The 683-nt window shown below is 50.1% G+C and overlaps 1 protein-coding gene across 1 annotated transcript; it reads right to left on the reverse strand.

Annotated features, from left to right (window-relative positions):
* Window positions 1–8: 8 nt before the first annotated feature.
* BDV27DRAFT_162995 (uncharacterized protein) lies at window positions 9–337 on the reverse strand (the record flags this gene model as incomplete). Its single annotated transcript, XM_032073477.1, has 1 exon — window positions 9–337. A coding segment is annotated over one exon (329 nt), but the record flags the coding sequence as incomplete, so codon positions are not given.
* Between the last annotated feature and the right edge of the window lie 346 nt (window positions 338–683).

The following is a 683-nucleotide window of genomic DNA, read 5'->3' on the forward strand; positions in this document are numbered from 1 at the left end:
AGGATTACGTACCATCAGACAAATCTTCTGGGGCAAGCGAGGGAACCTCATCAGGAGCCACACTATCCTCCTGGACACGAGGCCTCAAATAGTCGGGCAAAGATGCGCAAGGGGACAAAGAAAGATCTGGGGAACGGGGTCGTTCGGCCTGGGCGTCGCCAAAGGACCATGCAGCTAAACTCTTTTGATGCTCGCGGTCAAATGGGCCCTTGAACTTGGATGGTGGAATCTCATGGCGCTTGTAATACTCGATCTTGATGGAATTGGAGTTGTCCTTCGATTTCGAACCGCTCGTCGAGCGACGAAATACTCTGCGAACCTTTTCGCGAAGACTCATGTTGACGAGAAGTACCAAAAATCCTCCTAATTCCCGTGTATACGATCAAATTGTTGGACCGGTGTGTATAGTTCGATGTATGGGGACAAGCGTCAGATCCAGTCAGCAACTCACAGCAGCAGACCTTTCCCGAGAAGGGAATGGACGCGAGGGAGAGCGTGCAAGCACAAGCGACAGTCGTAATTACGGATAAACTGTGATATCATCGTTTGCATAGACGGGTATAAAGGAAGGAGGTTGGTGTGAACAAGAAATGAGGAGAAGAAGAAGAAGTAGAAAAGAGAGGGAGAGAGACAGGAAGTCATAGAATAGATAGAGGATGGGGGGGGGGCGGCGTTTGGAAGGA

Source organism: Aspergillus caelatus (genome assembly GCF_009193585.1).
Source record: "Aspergillus caelatus strain CBS 763.97 unplaced genomic scaffold BDV27scaffold_287, whole genome shotgun sequence".
NCBI classification, from domain to species: domain Eukaryota; kingdom Fungi; phylum Ascomycota; class Eurotiomycetes; order Eurotiales; family Aspergillaceae; genus Aspergillus; species Aspergillus caelatus.